Here is an 18634-nt window from a genome sequence, read left to right as displayed (position 1 = left end):
CTGATGAAGAGACCTGTGTAGTCTCGAAAGCTTGCAATTTGTTACCATCTTTTCAGTTAGCCATTAAAAGGTATCAACCACTGAGGACTCTCAATTCTAAATATTTTTCTAAATAGAGTGGAACATTCTCACCGCTTCCATAGGGCTGTATCTTCTATTGCATACAAGTTGCCCTGTTGGCTATCATGATCCATGTTCCCCAGTAGAGGTCTCTTGATGCGTTTCCTCAGGTATGATTCATCAGGGGAGTACAGAAAAACAGGGAACCTGCCATTTTCTCTGCATGTGTTAGACAGTGCTGCCTCCATTTAAATTGTTGCACGCGCTTTGTGATTAACCACACGCAACGTGCTTCCAGTTCTTGGACCGCATAATTACAGCTTGGGCCGCACATCCGGCCGGTGGAACATAGGAAGTCAGCTTGGACCGGATGCATCACACCTAGCTGGAGCGCTACAACATTAAGTAATAATAATAATCTTTATTTTTATATAGCGCTAACATATTCCGCAGCGCTTTACAGTTTGCACACATTATCATTAAGTGTGGTGCCAAGTGCTCGGAGTCATCAGGGGAGTGGTACTGCCCTGCACCAATGCTGACAAAGCCTAACAGATGTATCATCATCACAAATTGCGTTCTCGATAATGTTGAAGAGCTTAACAGGGTTCTTTATTTTAGCCCTGTAAATGACCTTCAAGGGCTTAGTGTAGAATCATTGGCAAAGAGATATATTTCTGACAGGTTAAAAGTTTTTCTACTATAAGGAGAAGAATGTGACAGAATTTCTACGACGCAACACAATGGGCCTTGGGTTAGAGGGGCAATGAGGAAAGAGAGGGTGGGGGGTCAATCAGTCCCTGTTATTGGACTGGACTATACTGCGCATATGGCGCCCCGACTCGACAACAGCTATCCCTAATAATTACTCTCCCTAATGAACACCTACATTACAGGAATGGGGAAAGGTCAGAGTGGAGTTTACACTGATGCTGTCTGTTGTAGCAGGGTGTTCAGTCTGTTACACGGTGCAAGCACAGCTTTTGAGCCCGAACCATCCCCATGCCATAATCATACTACAGCACTGTACAGGAACCACTGTATGGGTTTCCTGAACAGATCCATTCTGAAGAAGCTCAGCAGTTTGTATAAGTAGAAATTATGTATACAATCTGCTACAAACTCAATTAAAATACTGGTTCTTTTAAGTCACTGCTTTGTAATTCCAAACATTCCACTGGTAAAAGAAAATTCCAAATAAAATAACATATTGTTGTTCAAAATCCTGCGTCCATGTCTACAATACACTTTTCATATTCTTATATTGACATTCCATATTTAGAGAATGATTATATATTCTGTCCTTGTGCTTTTTTTTCCAGATAAAGAAATAAACTGCTGCATCAAGGGCAAACATAATGCTATTGAGCAGACCTACGCAGAAGGTCAGCTTCGTAACAGCACAGTTAATAGTTTGTCTTGTGTTCTATTTAGCCATCGCTACATACTTCAATTGAACAAAGAATTTACTTGCTCCATATAAAAAATATACAATAAGCTACCTGAAGTCTTAACCCATGAGTTGGAGAAAAATGTTATTCAAAAGGCTAATATTCTAATATTTGTCAGAACTATGTTGCCACTGTTTGTGAAAATCTCAGACTCTTGACCACGACCATGCTAGAGAATTTCTGTCAGAGTCACATCGTGCTGGACAAGAGGCCATTGTGTTACAATGACAGCAGGGTTTAGTAGATACTCCTAGCAAGGAATGATGCCAGCACCACATTTAAATCTCACCACTGCAGCTTATCACAGTGATTGGCTGCAGCAGACATATACGCTGTGGTCCTGACTTCGCGGTTCGTGCTTGTGAACATTCACAGGCAGCAGTGGCGTAGAAAAAGCGTTAGGTAAGTAACGTTCTTTGTTATTCTAAATAGGAGCAAGCTGATAGGTCTTAAAAAAGTATAGCCCTTTAAAGGGAATGCATCAGGTTCCCTTTCACTGCCCAAGTGTCCCCCTGAAGTCATCAGTATCTCTGCAATCTGCCTATGGTCTCCTGGATGTCTCCCGCCTACCAGCAGTTTCCAGCATTTCGCCTACTTGTCTATGGTTTCCAGGACTTTTATTCGCCTTCAACTGTCAGCTTGCAGTTTCCAGAACCTTATTAAAATGTTAGTTTTCCTTCTACGCGTCTGCCTGCTTGCCTATGGTCTCCTGGACATCCCCCGCTTGCCTACAGTTTCCAGCAACCAGCATTCCACTTAGCTGCCTGTGCTTTCCAGTCCCTCAATTGCCCGTGTTCCATATGCTTCACATAGTTACGGCACCAACTTCCGTGGTCCCTGTGACCACCCGAACCTTGGTCTTAGAGGATCCATCTCAACTAGTGAGCCTACTTTACGTAACAACAAATTATGAGAACATCAACAGTACATGGACTGTCAGTCATGCCCAGGTGGCATTTTCACTTAGGGGTGTACTCAATTTTGTTGCTAGCAGTTTAGGCATTAACGATTGTGTGTTTCGTTGTATATAGGGCACACCAGATTTACATTGTTATACAATCTGTACACTGACTACTTTGTATTGTATCAAAGTGTTATATCTTCAGTGTTTTCCTATGAAAAGATATAATAAAATAGTTACAAAAATGTGAGGGGTGTACTCACTTTTGTGATATACTGTACAGCACATAGGATACACTGGGGCTGGATCATATACATCACATAGGAGAGACACTGCGGCTGGATTAAAGGAAGATGAAATCCAAAACTACAGGTTGATGTGTGAAAAAGTGATTGCTGCCCCCCCCACTTAACGCATAAATTAACTGTGGTTTATCACATCTTTGGGAAGCTAATTTAAATTCCCTAGTCACACTCAGGTCGGATTACTGCCACACCTGTTCTCAATCAATCAAGAAATCACTTAACCTACATACTCTAGTATAAGCCGACCTGAGTATAAGGCGAGACCCCAAATTTTGCCACAAAAAACTGGGAAAACTTATTGACTCGAGTATAAGCCTAAGGTGGGAAATGCAGCAGCTACTGATAAACTTCAAAAATAAAAAGATACCAATAAAAGTAAAATTAATTGAGACATCAGTAAGTTAAATGTTTTTGAATATCCATATTGAATCACGAGCCCCATAAGATGCTCCATACAAAATATGCCCCATATAATGCTCCATAAAGTTCATGATGGGCCCCATAAGATGCTCCATACAAAAATATGCCCCATATAATGCTGCACAAAGGTTAATGATGGCCCCATAAGATGCTCCATATTAAAATATGCCCCATATAATGCTGCATAAAGGCTAATGATGGCCCCATAAGATGCTCCATATTAAAAAATGCCCCATATACACTGTGTTCCAAGTTATTATGCAAATTGGATTTAAGTGTCAAAACGATTTAATTGCTTTGTTTTTCAAATAAACTCGTGGATGGTATTGTGTCTCAGGGCTCAATGGATCACTGAAATCAATCTTAAACACGTGATAATTAGTTTTCCAGGTGATTCTAATTAAAGGAAAACTACTTAAAAATGATGTTCCACATTATTAAGCAGGCCACAGTTTTCAAGTAACATGGGAAAGAAAAAGGATCTCTCTGCGGCCGAAAAGCACCAAATAGCGCAATGCCTTGGTCAAGGGATGAAAACATTAGATATTTCTTGAAAATTTAAGCGTGATCATTTTACTTTTAAGAGATTTGTGGCTGAATCTGAACACAGTCGTGTTTGTGCTGATAAAGGCATAATGAGGAAGGTTTCTGCCAGGCAAGTTCATCGGATAGAGAGAGCAGCTGCTAAAAAGCCATTACAAACCAGCAAACAGATATTTGAAGCCGCTGATGCCTCTGGAGTCCCTCGAACCTCAAGGTGTAGGATCCTTCAAAGACTTGCTTTGGTTCATAAACCTACTATTCGGCCACCCCTAAACAGTGTTCACAAGCAGAAACGGTTGTAGTGGGCCCAGACATACATGAAGACTAATTTTCAAACAGTCTTGTTTACTGATGAGTGTCGAGCAACCCTGGATGGTCCAGATGGATGGAGTAGTGGATGATTGGTGGATGGCCACCATGTCCCAACAAGGCTGCAACGTCAACAAAGATGTGGAGGAGTCATGTTTTGGGACGGAATCATGGGGAAAGCACTGGTAGGGCCCTTTAAGGTTCCTGAAGGTGTGAAAATGATCTCTGCAAAGTATATAGAGTTTGACTAACAACTTTCTTCCATGGTATAAAAAGCAGAAACGTGCCTTGAGGAGGAAAATCATCTTCATGCATGACAATGCACCATCTCATGCTGCAAAGAATACCTCTGAGTCATTGGCTGCTATGGGCATAAAAGGAGATAAACTCATGGTGTGGCCACCATCTTCCCCTGTCCTCAACCCTATAGAGAACCTTTGGAGTATCATCAAGCAAAAGATCTATGAGGGTGGGAGGCAGTTCACATCAAAACAGCAGCTCTGGGAGGCTATTCTGACTTCATGCAAAGAAATACAAGCAGAAACTCTCCAAAAACTCACAAGTTCAATGGATGCAAGAATTGTGAAGGTGATATCAAAGAAGGGTTCATATGTTAACATGTAACTTGGCCGGTTAGGATGTTTTGGAGTTAAATGGCTTTTTTGTTCAGTGAATGTGACCTCTTAATGCTGCAAATACCACAAATGAGCATTTTCAGTTCTTTAAAACATACCAAATGTTTAGAAATTCTACTGTGCCTAATAATTTCGAACAGTGCATTTTGAGGTTTTATTCATTTTGGAGATTATACTGTTATCATTGGGAGGTTTCTTCAATAAAATTCGATGTATACTCTAAAGGGTGATGACTTTTATTAGACTGACTGTCATTTGGACCGACCATTTAGGAAAATCCGAGAAAAATATAATTTGCATAATAATTTGGAACATAGTGTAATGCTGCATAAAGGTTAATGATGGCCACATAAGATGCTCCATATTAAAATATGCCCCATATAACGCTGCTGAGGCGATTAATAAAATAAAAAAAATAAAAAATGACACTCACCTCTCCTCAGCATCGCCAGCTCTCTGCAGTGACTGTTTAGGCAGAGGACGCACACTAACCACGTCATCGCACCCTTTGACCTGAACGCTACAGCCAGAGGACCCAGAAGACACAGCGCGGCGGTGGAACGGGGACAGGTGAATATCGCATGGCTCGCCCTCCCTCAGTCCTACTCACCCTCCTGGCGCTGCATATCAGTCCCTGCATCTCGGGCGCCGGCATCTCTCTTCCTGTCTTCCTTCCTGTGAATATGTAATGAATATGTGCTCCACACCTATGGGAGTGGAGACGCGTGCATATTCATTACTTTAATGAGCGCTACCACGTGACTGCTCAGCACAGGAAGAGATGCAGGCGCCCGAGATGCAGCAATGACACCAGGAGGGTGAGTATGATGTCTTCTGCTCCACCACCCCCTCTCCCCCTCTGGCAATGACTTGTGTATAAGCAGAGAGGGGCGTTTTCAGCACAAAAAATGTGCTGAAAATCTCGGCTTATACAAGAGTATACACGGTAAATAGGACCTGCCTGACAAAGTGAAGTACACCAAAAGCTAGACATCATAACGATATCCAAAGACATTCTGGAACAAATAAGAAACAAAGTAATTGAGATCTATCAGTCTGGAAAAGGTTATAAAGCCATTTCTAACGCTTTGGGACTCCAGCGAACCACAGTGAGAGGCAATATCCACAAATGGCGAAAATATGGAACAATGGTGAACCTTCCCAGGAGTGGCAGGCCGACCAAAATTACCCCAAGAGCACAGTGACGATTTATCCAAGAGGTCCCAAAAGACCCAAAAACAATATCCAAAGAACTGCAGGCTTTACTTGCCTCAATTAACTTCAGTGTTCATGACTCCACCATAAGAAAGATTGGGTAAAAATGGCCTGCATGGCAGAGTTCCAAGACTAAAACCACTGCTGAGCAAGATGATCATTAAAGCGAACCTGTCAGCAGGATTTTGCTAAGCAAACTACAGGCATTGCTACGCTGATTAAAATGATACCTGGGGTGAAGAAATCCATCTTGTGGTTCTCGTGCAATCAGTGTTAGAAGTTTTCAGTTAATGAGATGCCCGTGCTCCAGGGAGGGACAGTAGGCAGAGTTTTATCTTCATGCGCTAAGCCAGAGAAACCAAGAAGAGACCTTCCCACAGGCCACCGCGAAGCACAAACATGTTCCTCATCATAGAGACAGAGAGAAAAAGTGACATACTGTTTGTGCTTTGGGGTGGCCTGTGGGCAGTTCTCTTGGTTTCTCTGGCTTAGAGCAGGAGGAGAAGATTCTGCCTACACTGCACTTGAGTTATGCAGCAAGACAATGATCCAAAACACACCAGCAAGTACTCCTCTGAATGGTTTAAGAAAAACAAAAATAAGACTTTAGAGTAACCTAATCACAGCCCTGACCTTAGTCCGATTGAGATGCTGTGGAATGACCTTAAAAAGGCTGTTCATGCTTGGAAACCCTTCAATGTGGCAGAATTACAACAATTCTGCAAAGATGAGTGGGCCAAAATTCCTCCACAGCATTGTAAAAGGCTCATTGCCAGTTATCGCAAACACTTGATTGCAGGTGGTGCTGCTAAGGGCAGCCCAACCAACCAGTTATTAGGTTTAGGCACAATCACTTTGTCACACAGGGCCCTGTAGGTTTGGATTTCTTTTTCCCTTAATAATAAAGACCTTCATTTAAAAACTGCATTTTGTGTTTCCTTGTGTTATCTTTATCCAATATTTAAATTTGTTTGGTGATCTGAAACATTTAAGTGTGACAAACATGCAAAAGAATAGGAAATCAGGAATGAGGCAAACACTTTCACACAACTGTCACATAGGAGATGCTGGGGCATATAGATCACAAAGCAGATGATGGGTCATATACATCCTAAAGGAAATGCTGAGGCTGAAGCATATATAGATCACATAGGAGAGGCTGGGGCACATACATTACATAGGAGATGCTGGGGCTGCTGTCTTCATGGGTGGGATGAGAGCGTAGAGTGTGCAGATTCCATGTACAAAGTATGTTATTATACATCATTGGTCCTGAAAATATAATAACACCAATTTGTATTAGGGGCCCACTCCCAAATTCTTAGGATAACAGAGTGGACACAAATAGAAATTCTACTTTTTTATTATATTGCCACCATTAAAATCATAGAGTAAACATTAATAAGAAGAGTGCAGAACAAACAGAAGGACATCAGACCCAAAAATAGAGTAAATTTGCTATGCGGTAAAGAAGACAAGACCTACTAGGTAATATCTCTTATGAACTCCCCCTTTAAGATGGCCGAGTGCAATGCAATGCTGGGCACCTATAAATATCAATAGTATTTGTCACAGTGGTACACTAAATATGATCATAATAAACTTATTGTCATATTGGTACTCTAATCATCACTCAGTGTCCCAGCATGCGCTGCAATCACTCATACGCATCCTCATTGACAGATTAAGAACATGGTCATAATAAAAGGGTAGCTCCAAACAGACTATCCAACAAAATAAAGTGCAATAAAAGGATATTTTGCAGAAAGTCCTGACAACTTTACCCAGATCCCCATAGGGCAGAGGGACGGGACCCACTTCCCTCCAATACGTTGTTAGGATCTAGGTAAAGTTGTCAGGACTTTCTGCCAAATATCCTTTTATTGCACTTTATTGTTTCGGTTAGTCTGTTTGGAGCTACCCTTTTATTATGACCATGTTCTTAATCTGTCAATGAGGATGCGCATGCGTGATTGCAGCGCATGCTGGGACACTATGAGTGATGATTAGAGTACCAATATGACAATACGTCTATTATGATCATATCTATCCGTGCTTATATTTAATGTACCACTGTGACAAAGGTTATTGATATTTATAGGTGCCCAGCATTGCGTTGCACTCTGCCATCTTAAAGGGGGGAGTTCATAAGAGATATTACAGAGTAGGTCTTGTCTTCTTTACCAGACAGCACATTCACTCTATTTTTGGGTCTGATGTCCCTCTTTGTTTGTTCTGCACTCATCTTATTAATATTTACTCTATGTTTTTAATTTTTGGCAATTTAATAAAAAATTGATTTTTAGAATTTCTATGTGTGTCCGCTCTGTTATCCTTTGGTGGTACAAAGTATGTTCTAATGCAGGCACTGGCAAGCGTGATGATGTAATCCTTCATTGTAGTAGTGAACGCTGCGTGTTAGTGCTCACAATGTAAGGAGCAATAAAAGAGCCGGCAAAGCGGGGCTTCCGGCCTAAGCATTGCGGTCACCGGGAATCAGTCTAGGGCCGGGGAAAGGGACATCATAGCTTGTAAATGTCCTGCAGGTTGAGGGTACTCCACCACTGATTCAGCAAATCCATGCCCATCTCTAACTAGCACCCTTATCTTAATAGAAGAATTTGGGAAATATTCTGGGTTACAGATCAACCATGTTACATCTCATACTCCCTTTGGACATCTTACCCAGAACTCTACATCTGACTTGTCTTTACAGTGATGTGATGTAGCTTAATTAACTATCGTACCTTGGAAGAGAGATCAGAAGAAATATCCTTCATTACTATGCTCTTAAGACACAACACGTTGGATCCAAATATGTAATTTGGAAACTAACTAACCTCTGCTTAGCCCATTATTTATTTTCTAAAATTTTTGAAATTTTTGCAAAACATTTTATGCTATCCAGCAATCTCTCATATCGGAAATACACATTTCGGCAGAGACTTCATTTTGTAGTCATTTGGATGTTTTCTAGGTAGATTTAAATTCACATGGAGAATTATGCAAAAAGATTTAAGGGGCAAGGGTGCCCAACCAAGGCATATTCTTTGGATCTATAGACCATTAATTTCTATAATTGGATGTGTTAAAAAAAGAGTGTTCCGTGCTGAGATAATCTCAAAAATGTGCCCCCCCCCCCCCCCCGCAGTCTACTGTGTAATGTCTGCGTGTGACTGTGCAAGAACATGATGTGAACATTCCTTCCCACTCCAGGAGTGGTAGCAAAAGAGAGTATACAGCCAAAACAGCACAGGATCGCAGATGCTGCTTTCTGTAAGGTAAAACACTTCCCTGCATGCTTTAAAACATGTTTTACCTCATAGAAAGAATCAGCAGTGACCCCATGCTGTCCTGTCTGTATACTGTATCCTCCCCTGCCCAGGAGCTGTGGTATGATAAGACCCTGTTCCTGTACGTTCAGACACGGCCATTACACAGTACACAGCAGGGGCACATTTATAAGATTATCTCAGCACAGGAACATGGTTTTTTAACACCTCCAATTGTGGAAGTAATTTTTTTCCCAAGATGTATTAATTAAAACCTACTTTGTTCATGGCACAATCCTTTTAAAAGGGAAGGTGCCACAATTTTTATCTTTGTATTAATAATTGATTATATAATCAATTACTTTTAGTACAAAATTAAATTCACTGTTTTAACTGGTTTTTTTTTTGTTTGTTTTTTTAATTATTTTCTGCAGCCACTAGGGGCTGCCACTTGCATTTGTTGGCATGTAGCATGTAACGACAATTACACACCTCAAATACGGAAGCAGCCTGTACCTAGGAGTCTGTGGTCGCTCTCCGACCACATCTCCTACACTGTGACTGGCTGTTGCTGTGACCTGGACAAGCCCCTTGGGGCTTGACTTCTATGTACGCTCCTGGTGATACCACCTAGAGCCGTGTATCTAACACCCCTAACATTACATTACACCAGTGCTCCCGTAGAAGTAGACAGAGCGGGGGTCACACATTTCTAAGGGAGCAATAGTGTAATGTGTGACACTGCTCTGTCCACTTCGTGGGAGCACTGGTGTAATGTGTGACCTCGCTCTGTCCACTTTTACGGGAGTAGTAATGAAGTGGACAGAGCGGGGTCACATTACACTACTGCTCCCATACATATAGACAGAGCGGGGTCACATATTACACAACTTCTCACATACAAAAGGCAGAGCGGGCTCACACATTACACCACTTCTCACATAGAAGTGGACAGATCAGGGTCACACAATACACCATTGCTCATATAGAAGTGGATGGAGTGGGGTCACCCATTACATACATTGGAAACTGCATATCTAATCCCATCCTCTGTGATACACTCCGCTGAGCCCTGTATCTAATCCCTTCATGTGATACACTACACTGAGCCCTGTATCTAATCCCAGCATGTGTTACTCCAGTCATAACTAATCGCAGCACATGATACACTTCACGTATCTAACCCCAGCATATGATATGGTGAGAAGCACCAACTAACAATCGGTGCTGCCGGCCGTCCTCGGTGACACCGTCTAGTTGTCAGTATCACTTTGTTGAATTTTTTAATGGGCTTCCATTTATGCTCAAGGTCATTAGTAGTCAGTACACAGCGGCCATAATTTTTAATTTTCACCCTCAAATGTTTTCAGTTTGTTTCTCAGTAGATTTGTACAGATTACAAGTAACATTAAAAGGTGCCAAAATTTCTGAGATTATTCTTCTTGGTATGGTTTTTTTTACATGAGAAAAATCTTGCATTTTAACAGGGGTTTTGGAAAGGAAGTTATAACATCAGTCTAATAACAGTAGTTTAATTTTACAATTCACATGATTAACACTACACAAAGGACTATGGATAGTGTTATTGCGGACACCTTGGCCTGGTAAGCCCGAGCTTCTAAGCTTGGTAGAATGGTGTTTTGTGGCCAGGCTGGACATTCCCTATTTACCATAGGGAGTGGGGTGTGTCACACTAGTCACTTTTCATGGCCAAGCCGTGAGTCAGAACAGTCAAGGAGTCCAAGGTCAGAAGCCAGGAGGGTACGTCATAAATAGAAGGAAGAGAAAAGCGTGGTCAGGTAACATTCTGAGGTCAGAATACAAGGAGGAAAACAGAGCAGAAGGGGTTAAACAGATGGAGGTCAGGACAAGGTCTAAGGTCAAGCAATGAAAGATCAAGCATACAGAACTCAAGGCACAGAGCGAACAAACCTCACATAGCTTTAATGTACATCTGGCAGAGGTCTGGGAGAAACAGCTCAGTTAAGTAGCATGACAATCACAAGGGATAATGAATAATGAACACGAGACAGCCAGCACCTCCAAGTCTCAGACTGGATAGACAAGCTATCAATCAACACACTGTACTAGACTGTATAACTGAACTATAAATACCTGCATCCCAGACACACTGGGGGTGGACCCGTGACAGGATGGTTGGCTGGAAGAAAGAAGGTATTTAAAGGGAACCTGTCAACTGTTTTGGCCGCTATAAGATGCGGCCACTGCCTTTCAGGGCTTATCTACAGCACTCTATAATGCAGTAGATAAGCCCCTGGTCCATCCTGAAAGATAAGAAAAATAAGTTTTATTATACTCACCGGGGGGCGGTCCGGTCCGATGGGTGTCACAGGTCCACGTCCTGCGCCTCCCATCTTCTTGCGACGCCGCCCTCCTTCCTGATTCATAGCTCCCCGGCATCGTGCTCCTGCGCAGGTGTACTTCTGTGCCCTGTTGAGGGCAGAGTAAAGTACTGCAGTGCGCAGGTGCTGGGCCTCTCTGACCTTTCCCGGCGCCTGCGCACTGAAGTACATTCTTCTGCCCTTAACAAGGCAGATAAGTATGCCTGAGCAGGAGGCTCATGAAGCAAGCAGGAGGGCAGCGTTGCATGAAGATGGGAGGCACCAGACAGGACCTGCGACACCCATTGGACCTGACCGCACCGGACCGCCCCTCCAGGTGAGTATAATAAAACTTATTTTTCTTATCTTGCAGATCGGATCAGGGGTTCATCTACAACATTATAGAATGCTGTAGATAAGCCCTGAAAGGCAGTGGCCGCATCTTATAGCTGCCAAAACAGCTGACAGGTTCTCTTTAAAATATAAGGTGCTTGCCAAGTTCACAGTCAGCCTTTCAAACCTGTGATTTTAAATATTGCCATCTAAGCCGTCCAGGAAACTTGAACCCAAAACCAGTCATACAGAAGATGGGCTACACAATGGAAAGGGGTTCTGCATGCGGGGGTCAGCCAGAGCTTAATGTGATCCATAATACCCTTCTCCTACCCTCCAGAAAAACAGAAGAATAACTTTAGATGGAAACATTTAGGCATTTTTGTTGTTTCTCCGTTTTCATATTATAACCATTTTGCATATTTGTGTTTCGCTTTATTTTTCACAAATTTTCCTTTTATTGTGAGCACTGTATTTTTAATATTAAATCTTAAAGCTTTAATAAGTTTGGTGCTTGTATGCTCTAAAGAATCCGTAGCCTTTAAGAAAGTGTGGCCTTCCGACTGTCAAACCGTAATGTATATTTCAGGGACTTAAACCATGTGTTTGAGGAGTGGTCATAGCATGTTGTATACTGGGTCGGACTGGCCTACCGGAGAACCGGAGAAAGATGCGGGTCCAGTGTGTGAGCCCTCATCAAAGTCAGGGACACGACATATGACCTAACTGTGTCATATTATATGAAGGAATTAAAACCTTTTCACATACAGTTATTCACTTATGAATGTACAATATATAGCTGCGATGTCCCTGTATCACATGCCAACACTCAGTCATGTGGCCGTGCTGCTGGAGTTGATCTCCTGCTTGTTTGATGCCTCCTATTCCGAGTATTGGCTATGTTCTATCTTTGCCCTCCCTGTAGTACAGAAGGTTACACATCACATATTTCTTAAAGGGGTTGTCCACTATTAGGACTACCACTTATCACTCTGAATGTTTGAATCATTAAAATAAAAATACCTATGCTCACCTCCAGCGGTGGCGCAACTCCGGCGGTGGCGCCACTCGTGTTTTCGGGGCTCATGGAAGGTTATGTCATGTCATGTGAGCCCTGCACCCAATCAGAGCTGGCATCACCATAACCGCCTTCAGACATATAAGTAATCAAGGGGAAGTAAGCAGCCAGCCGCAGGTCTGACTTCCTGTTGATTACTTAAATGTTCAAAAGGCGGGGAGAGCGACGCCAGCACTGATTGGGCGCAGGGCTCATGTGACATAACCTTACGTGAGCTGTGTACCGATACCATTGGAACGGTGTCAGAACTGGAGGCGAGTATAGTTATTTTTAATGAAACAGGGGCAAGCATTCAGCGTGAGAAGGGGTTGTCATAGTAGTGAACAACCCCTTTAACTGCACTTTCTGGTTCTCCTCTTTCTTCCCAGTCAATGGAAGGATTGTGTTTCACGTGCTGAGCAGCAGATACAGGGGAGTTAGTGACACCTTACAACTTGTAATAAAGGGACATGCAGACAATTATTATTAGGAGCTGTTACTGTGTGTCTGAACAAAGGCTTGGCACAGAAATATTATAAATTTGAAAACGTTGGTTTAACTCCCCTAGCACTGAAACGAACTTGATCTAGGAATATAGCAAAATAGATGTACAGCTTTAATATCTCTATCATTGCTACGTATAACAAATTATTTGAAGGTTTACTCTGGCTGTGCCATCCATGATAGCCATATAAACTTAAGATAGGACGTATTCTAGATTGAATATAATTGTGTATGCTGTATCGGGGCCTCACATTCACCGAGTATTGGAGACTGTAAAGAAGTGTAACAGATAGAAACAAGCAGGTGGCACACTGTGTGCCTGACAAATGAACACGTCCATGTGATGTCCCATGACTGCCAAAACTCTAATTACACCCGCCACTCCCTGAAAAGCATCATGGGCAGTTAAGCTCATGTACAACAACTTCCTGGGTGGCTCTCACTAGAAAGCAATCTTGCATTATTCTTCTAGTGCGACAGACATGCTCCTGCTCTCAGTATGTATGGATTGGTGGGCCCGGAAGCCCACGGGATCAGCTGTGAGTCTCACAGCTGCAAGCATTCTTTTGGGAACCCAGCACTCGTTTTCATCCCTGCCGCTTAATGTAATTACTGAAGTCTCTCACGCAGCACTAATGTCATTTGCACATTTTTACAGCTGAAGGGAAAGGAATGGCTGAAATGCTGGGACCCAGCTTCCTTTTACCAATGTCAATTTCTGATTTTTTAACAATGGCAAGGCCTGATTTGCTATTAAATAAATATATTAAAAACTAATAATATTTGCAATTTATAGATTTAAAAAAATAACAAAATGTTTTGCATTAGAACATTAAACATACTGAGAAACGAGACCAAATATTTACACTCCGATACCTGTTTACAAGCTACATCAAATTTTAATAATGATTTCAACCAAACCAATAATGTTCATAAACCGCAGCACTCTAAAACGTTCTCAATTCTGCAAGATGAAAATGTCATGAATTGAGTATAATTAAAGGGGGTATTACACTTTCAGCAAACAAATGTTATTTCTCATATAATGAACAGCTGCACAAGTTTCCAATAACATTATATGGAGAAAAGTATTGAGCCACATACACATTACACCTGCAGGAGCTTTTAGGACATCCCTTTCTAAATTCATAGGGAATAATACGGAGTTCTACTCAAACAGCTTCTATTTCTTTCTTTCTTCTTTATTTTTTTTTTTTATTCTTCTGAGAAGGGCTTCTTTAAGATTTTGGAGTGTGTGTCTGTGGGAATTTTTGCCTATTGACCCAAAAGATTATTTGTGAGGTCAGACATCAAAGTTGGATGACTGGACTTTGCTCACAATCTCTGTTTTAGTTCAATAGGGTTGAGGTCAGGGCTCTGAGCGGCCAATCAAATTATTCAACACCAAACTCACCCAACCGTGCCTTCATGGAACTTTATGCACTGTGGCACAATAAACTGTTCCCACAAAGTGAAAAGCTTGCATTTGTTCAAAATGTCTTCAAGCATTAAAATTTCTTTACACCAAAGCTAAAAGGACCAAGGCCAACCTCCGAAAAGCAACCCTATAGCATTATAGAATTAGAACTTCTTCTAACCCAAACTTTACAATTGGCACTTGCAGTCAGGCAGGTAATGTCCTTGTGAATTTCATCAAAACCCAGACTGCCAGATATAGAAGCACAATTTGCCACAGCACATAACATGTTTCCACCGCTCTAGAGGCATCCGTCTCACACTTGGCATTGTGCTTAGTGATGCAAGGCTTGCATGTGGCTCATAGCAGTCCATGCCATGTAGCCCTTACTTCAGTTTTGCGCTGATGTTAATGCCAGAGGAGGCTTGGACTCTACAGATGAGTCCGCAGAGCACTGGCGACTTTTATGCACTATGCACCTCAACGATCGTGACCTCTCTCTGAACCTTTATGTGGTCTGCCACGTCACGGCCGAGTTGCTGTGGTACCTAAATGCTTCAAGTTTTCAATAATAATGCTCACAGTTGATCATAGGAGTAAGGTGGAGGGAGACAAGCCAGGTCTGGCATGTCAGTATGAGGAGACAAACACCTTGCCAAATCAGATATCATACTTTGCACTGCCGGGGGGGGGCAATACCCCAAAAAAACGTGTCTTGCAAATTGCGATTCTGCCTCGGCTTTTATCCCCAGACATATTCAAAAAATAATAGTAACACCTTTTAGGATAGAATATATATCAATATATATAAAATATGATAAAATATAAAGAAATATATAAAATAAAACTACCTGATGTACTAGAAAACGATTGAGTAAATAGTTACTCACAAAGTGCAAGGAACCAACACTATGGAAAACCATAAAAAGTTCCCGGACAATAGAGATAATGATATAAAAATGTCTTTATTGATACAAATGACAGTAGTGTAATAATTAAAACAATTAAAAAATGTGCACACAATAAAATGAAATTTCAACCAGACTGAGAATGGAATTAAATAAGATAATATATATATTACGACCAAAATATCGCTTATTGGACCTAAGGTATATCGTAAGGAATGGAATATACCCAATAATACTGCCTAAAATAAAATGGGCAGAAAGAAAGGTGCTATAAAAATAAACATATAAAAACTGTGCAATTGTGCAAAGAAATGTATCACAAAAAAGTATCAACCCAATCAATTTTTTTCCATATAGGAATGCAGTGCAATGTGAATAGTAATCACAAATAGGCTAGAGACCAAGAAAAAAATCGTGCCATTAAGGTAAAGTGTGAACAAGATACATAAAAAGGGGAGAATATACAATTGGGGGATATACCTTTAAGGTCGGTCTGGTCCAAGTACTGTGCGCACCCCATTTTTTTCCCCAGACATATTGCAAGGCTCGTTAAAGGGTCGATATTGACTTGTAGGATTGCTACTTCCTATAAGTAGCACTACAGTTCCTGTCCTCTTCCTCTCTGAAGAGACATGGAGTTGACTTATAACGGTGGCCTCCTATAACAGTATCACACTCAAAAAAGCTTTTTAAAATGGAGACAATTTTTCATCAATATTATAAAATGCAGACTGGCTAGAGACTAGACTGAATGACAAACCTGATGTTAATGATTAACCCCTTAGTGACGGAGCCAAATTTTTGAAATCTGACCAGTGTCAATTTATGTGCTAATAACTCTGCAACGCTTCAACAAATCCCAGTGATTTTGAGTTTGTTTTTTCGTGACACATTATACTTTCTGATAACACTGGTCAACAGCATTTTTGGTGCCAAAGATATTTCATCGAATTTAGGATATTTTTGGGGTGCTGATTCTGAATATGTCATCAGTTTTGCCAGATTGGCTCAAGTTTTTGAGATTTTTGGTATCTTATTTATAGCACTTGTTGGTAAAGGCGACGCATCATCTCCTTAATTTCTTTGGATTAGTACTTGAACTGAGCAGTTCTCAATATAGTTTTGTGTTAATTAGTGTTCTAAAAGTTTGTTCATAGCTTGATTTTTGCACTAACTTTATGTTGTTGTCTGTTTTCCAGTGAAAAGCATGAACTCATCAAGAAGAAGTTGTCTTAACGATCCAGACTCATTCTGTTACATTTGTGGTGAATACACACTGCCAAAACATAGAAGAAACATAACAGACTTCGTAAAAAAAGTGTATTTTGCCTATTTTGGGGTTATGCTTGGGGACCAAGACAAGTTTTGGGCACCACACATAGTGTGCAAAGCATGTATCGAATTATTACGAAAATGGAGCAAAGGACAAAGAAAAAGCTTCAAATTTGGTGTTCCAATGGTGTGGAGAGAGCCAAAAAATCATCATGATGACTGTTATTTATGGTAAACACAGGTACAGGCACATCTTCACAATGAGGGACAGGCCTTCTTGCAGATTCCATGTTACTCCCATTTTCGTTTCTTATGCTTATTGAATCCTTGCACTTGCACTGCACAGAAATAACAGTCATCATGATGATTTTTTGGCTCTCTCCACACCATTGGAACACCAAATTTGAAGCTTTTTCTTTGTCCTTTGCTCCATTTTCGTAATAATTCGATACATGCTTTGCACACTATGTGTGGTGCCCAAAACTTGTCTTGGTCCCCAAGCATAACCCCAAAATAGGCAAAATACACTTTTTTTACGAAGTCTGTTATGTTTCTTCTATGTTTTGGCAGTGTGTATTCACCACAAATGTAACAGAATGAGTCTGGATCGTTAAGACAACTTCTTCTTGATGAGTTCATGCTTTTCACTGGAAAACAGACAACAACATAAAGTTAGTGCAAAAATCAAGCTATGAACAAACTTTTAGAACACTAATTAACACAAAACTATATTGAGAACTGCTCAGTTCAAGTACTAATCCAAAGAAATTAATGAGATGATGCGTCGCATTTACCAACAAGTGCTAAAAATAAGATACCAAAAATGTCAAAAACTTGAGCCAATCTGGCAAAACTGATAGCATATTCAGAATCAGCACCCCAAAAATACCCCAAATTCATTAAAATATTTTGGACACCAGAAAAATTTTTTTTTTTTGTTGACCTGTGTAATAGTAAATTTCGGTCAATATGTTTTGTTTATTTATAAAAAATATCAAAAATTTGAGAAAAATGTTAAAAAATTAGCAATTTTCAAAATTTGAATGATTATCCCTTTAATCCAGATGGCCATACCACAGCAAACCATTAATAAATAACATTTCCCACATGTCTGCTTTACATCAGCACCATTTGTAAAATGTTATTTTATTTTGGTAGAATTTTAGGAGGATTAAAAATGTAGCAGCAATTTTTAATTTTTTCAAGAAAATTTACAAAATTTATTTTTTTAGAGACTTATCCATGTTTGAAGTGACTTTAGGGGTCTCATATCTTGGGAAACCCCCAAACGTGATACCATTTTTAAATCAGCACCCCCTGACGTATTGAAAACTGCTGTCAGGTAGTTTATTAACTCTTCAGGTGCGTTACAGGAATTAATGCAAAGTGGCATGACAGAAATGAAAATGTGTATTTTTATCACCTAAATGTCTCTAACTTCTGAACAGATTACTACAGCTGTTAGATTCTTAGGCCACTATTTGGTCATGAATTGCCATCGCAAACATCAGGACCACAAAATCATGATCTGAGGGCACCAATTTGGATAAAGAGGAAGCCCCCATACTCTGTTAACCATTTATAATGATGTAGTCACTATTGACAGCAGCATCTAAGGGGTTAAACAGATATGGACGGTGCAAACACTGATGATGGCTGATGCAGCAAGTTGTCAGCTATAGTGGACAGC

General features: G+C 40.8%; 1 protein-coding gene across 3 annotated transcripts in view; it reads right to left on the bottom strand.

Annotated features, from left to right (window-relative positions):
• Positions 1–18634, bottom strand: part of USP45 (ubiquitin specific peptidase 45) — a 185281-nt gene that overhangs the window by 140292 nt on the left and 26355 nt on the right. Inside the window, exon 2 of one of the 3 annotated variants that reach the window (XM_077289670.1) lies at positions 16153–16294. The exons of the other annotated variants lie outside the window; for them this stretch is intronic. Within the exon in view, the coding sequence (XP_077145785.1) occupies positions 16153–16192 (40 nt within the window). The 5' untranslated portion in view covers positions 16193–16294. The remainder of the gene's footprint in view (positions 1–16152; positions 16295–18634) is intronic. 3 annotated transcript variants of the gene reach the window in all.

The sequence above is a fragment of the Ranitomeya variabilis genome, chromosome 2, assembly GCF_051348905.1.
Source record: "Ranitomeya variabilis isolate aRanVar5 chromosome 2, aRanVar5.hap1, whole genome shotgun sequence".
NCBI classification, from domain to species: Eukaryota; Metazoa; Chordata; class Amphibia; order Anura; family Dendrobatidae; genus Ranitomeya; species Ranitomeya variabilis.
This window is presented reverse-complemented; position numbering and strand designations above follow the sequence as displayed.